Source organism: Meleagris gallopavo, chromosome 5 (genome assembly GCF_000146605.3).
Source record: "Meleagris gallopavo isolate NT-WF06-2002-E0010 breed Aviagen turkey brand Nicholas breeding stock chromosome 5, Turkey_5.1, whole genome shotgun sequence".
Taxonomy (NCBI): domain Eukaryota; kingdom Metazoa; phylum Chordata; class Aves; order Galliformes; family Phasianidae; genus Meleagris; species Meleagris gallopavo.
This window is the reverse complement of record NC_015015.2, coordinates 4859200-4860765: the sequence shown is the minus strand read 5'-3', so window position 1 is coordinate 4860765 and position 1566 is coordinate 4859200. Positions and strand designations below refer to the sequence as shown.

The 1566-nt window shown below is 63.5% G+C and overlaps 1 protein-coding gene across 1 annotated transcript; it reads left to right on the top strand.

Moving 5' to 3' along the window:
• Window positions 1-49: 49 nt before the first annotated feature.
• LOC104910966 (ras-related protein Rab-15-like) lies at window positions 50-1566 on the top strand (the record flags this gene model as incomplete). Its single annotated transcript, XM_019616050.2, has 5 exons — window positions 50-221; window positions 948-1008; window positions 1110-1170; window positions 1256-1333; window positions 1420-1566. Coding segments are annotated over exons 1-5 (471 nt in total), but the record flags the coding sequence as incomplete, so codon positions are not given.

Below are 1566 nucleotides of genomic sequence, written 5' to 3'. Positions count from 1 at the left end.
CGCCTCTCCCTCCCGGTGCCCGGCGCATCCCCGCGCCCCGCCCCGGTGCCATCCCGCAGGATCCCCTCCCCCGGCCCGGCGGCGGCGCGAGGCCGCCATGGCCAAGCAGTACGACGTGCTGTTCCGCCTGCTGCTGCTCGGCGACTCGGGCGTGGGTAAGACGTGCCTCCTGTGCCGCTTCACTGACAGCGAGTTCCACCCGGCGCACATCTCCACCATCGGTACCTGCACCGGGGATGCGCGGCGCCGGGGGGTGGGAGCTGGGAGACGGGAAACCGGGAGGGTAGCGGGAGCTGGAAGCAGTGGGAAAGCGAGGGTAGGGGGGGGGCTGGGAGCAGAGCAAAAGCGGGGGCAACGGAAGCTGGGAACACCGCTGAACCTGGAAACCGAGGGTACTGGGAGCATCGCGGTGCCGGGAAACCGGGAGCACCGGGAAACCGGGGGCACTGAGAGCTAGGAGTGATAGGAGAATGGGAAACCGGGAGCGATGGGTAGTGGGAAAATGGGAAACTGGGAGCACCGGGAGGTGGGAGAATCAGGAAGAGGAGAAATTGGGGGCTGGGAGCACCGGGGAACCTGGAAACTGGGGAAGCGGAAGCTGGGAGAACTGGAAAAATGGGGAGATGGAAGCTATGGGAAAATGGGAAACTGGGAGCACTGGGGGCATCGCAGCACCAGGAAACAGTGGGGAAACCAGAGGCACCGGGAGACACCGCGCTGGGGACAGGGAGCAGCGGGGAGCTGCGGTGCTGGGAGCATTGGAGGGCAGCGGAAGGAGCTCCGCGGGGGCTCAGTGTGGCACAGCACAGCTTGCTGTGGGCCAGGAGGGCTGAAGGGGTCTGTGAGGGGGCATCTCTCGTCTCAGCTGAATGTAGGGAGGGAGCACGGAACAGTCCCACCCCCCAGGAAAAAAATAATGATGATAAAGCTGCCCTCCTCCCATGCAGGGGTGGATTTCAAGATGAAGACAATCGAGGTGGATGGCATCAAGGTGCGCATCCAGATCTGGTGAGTGCTTGGGGGGGGCCACGCCCCATGGTGCCCCCCCTCTGGGTTCATCTGAGGCATGGGGTAAGGAATGATCTCTCCAACCCCCTCCATGCCCCCAGGGACACGGCAGGGCAGGAGCGGTACCAAACCATCACCAAGCAGTACTACCGGCGGGCACAGGTAATAGAGGCACGAGGGGGAGAAACTGAGGCATGGGGAGGTCAAAGTGCTGCCCCCTCCCCCCTCCCTGGTGCCTTTCCTGCAGGGCATTTTCCTGGTCTACGACATCAGCAGTGAGCGCTCCTACCAGCACATCGTCAAGTGGGCCAGTGATGTGGATGAGGTGGGGGCTCAGAGGGGGGTCCCTTTTGTTTATAGGTGAGGTGAGAGGTGCTGATGTGCTCCCTCCTCCCCCATCCCTTTTCTTAGTATGCACCCGACGGCGTCCAGAAGATCCTCATTGGGAACAAAGCAGACGAGGAGCACAAGAGGCAAGTGGCCAAAGAGCAAGGGCTGCAGGTGAGCTGGTGGGGTGGCACCCCCTGTGTGGCCAGGGTCCCCCCAGGGCACCAGGAC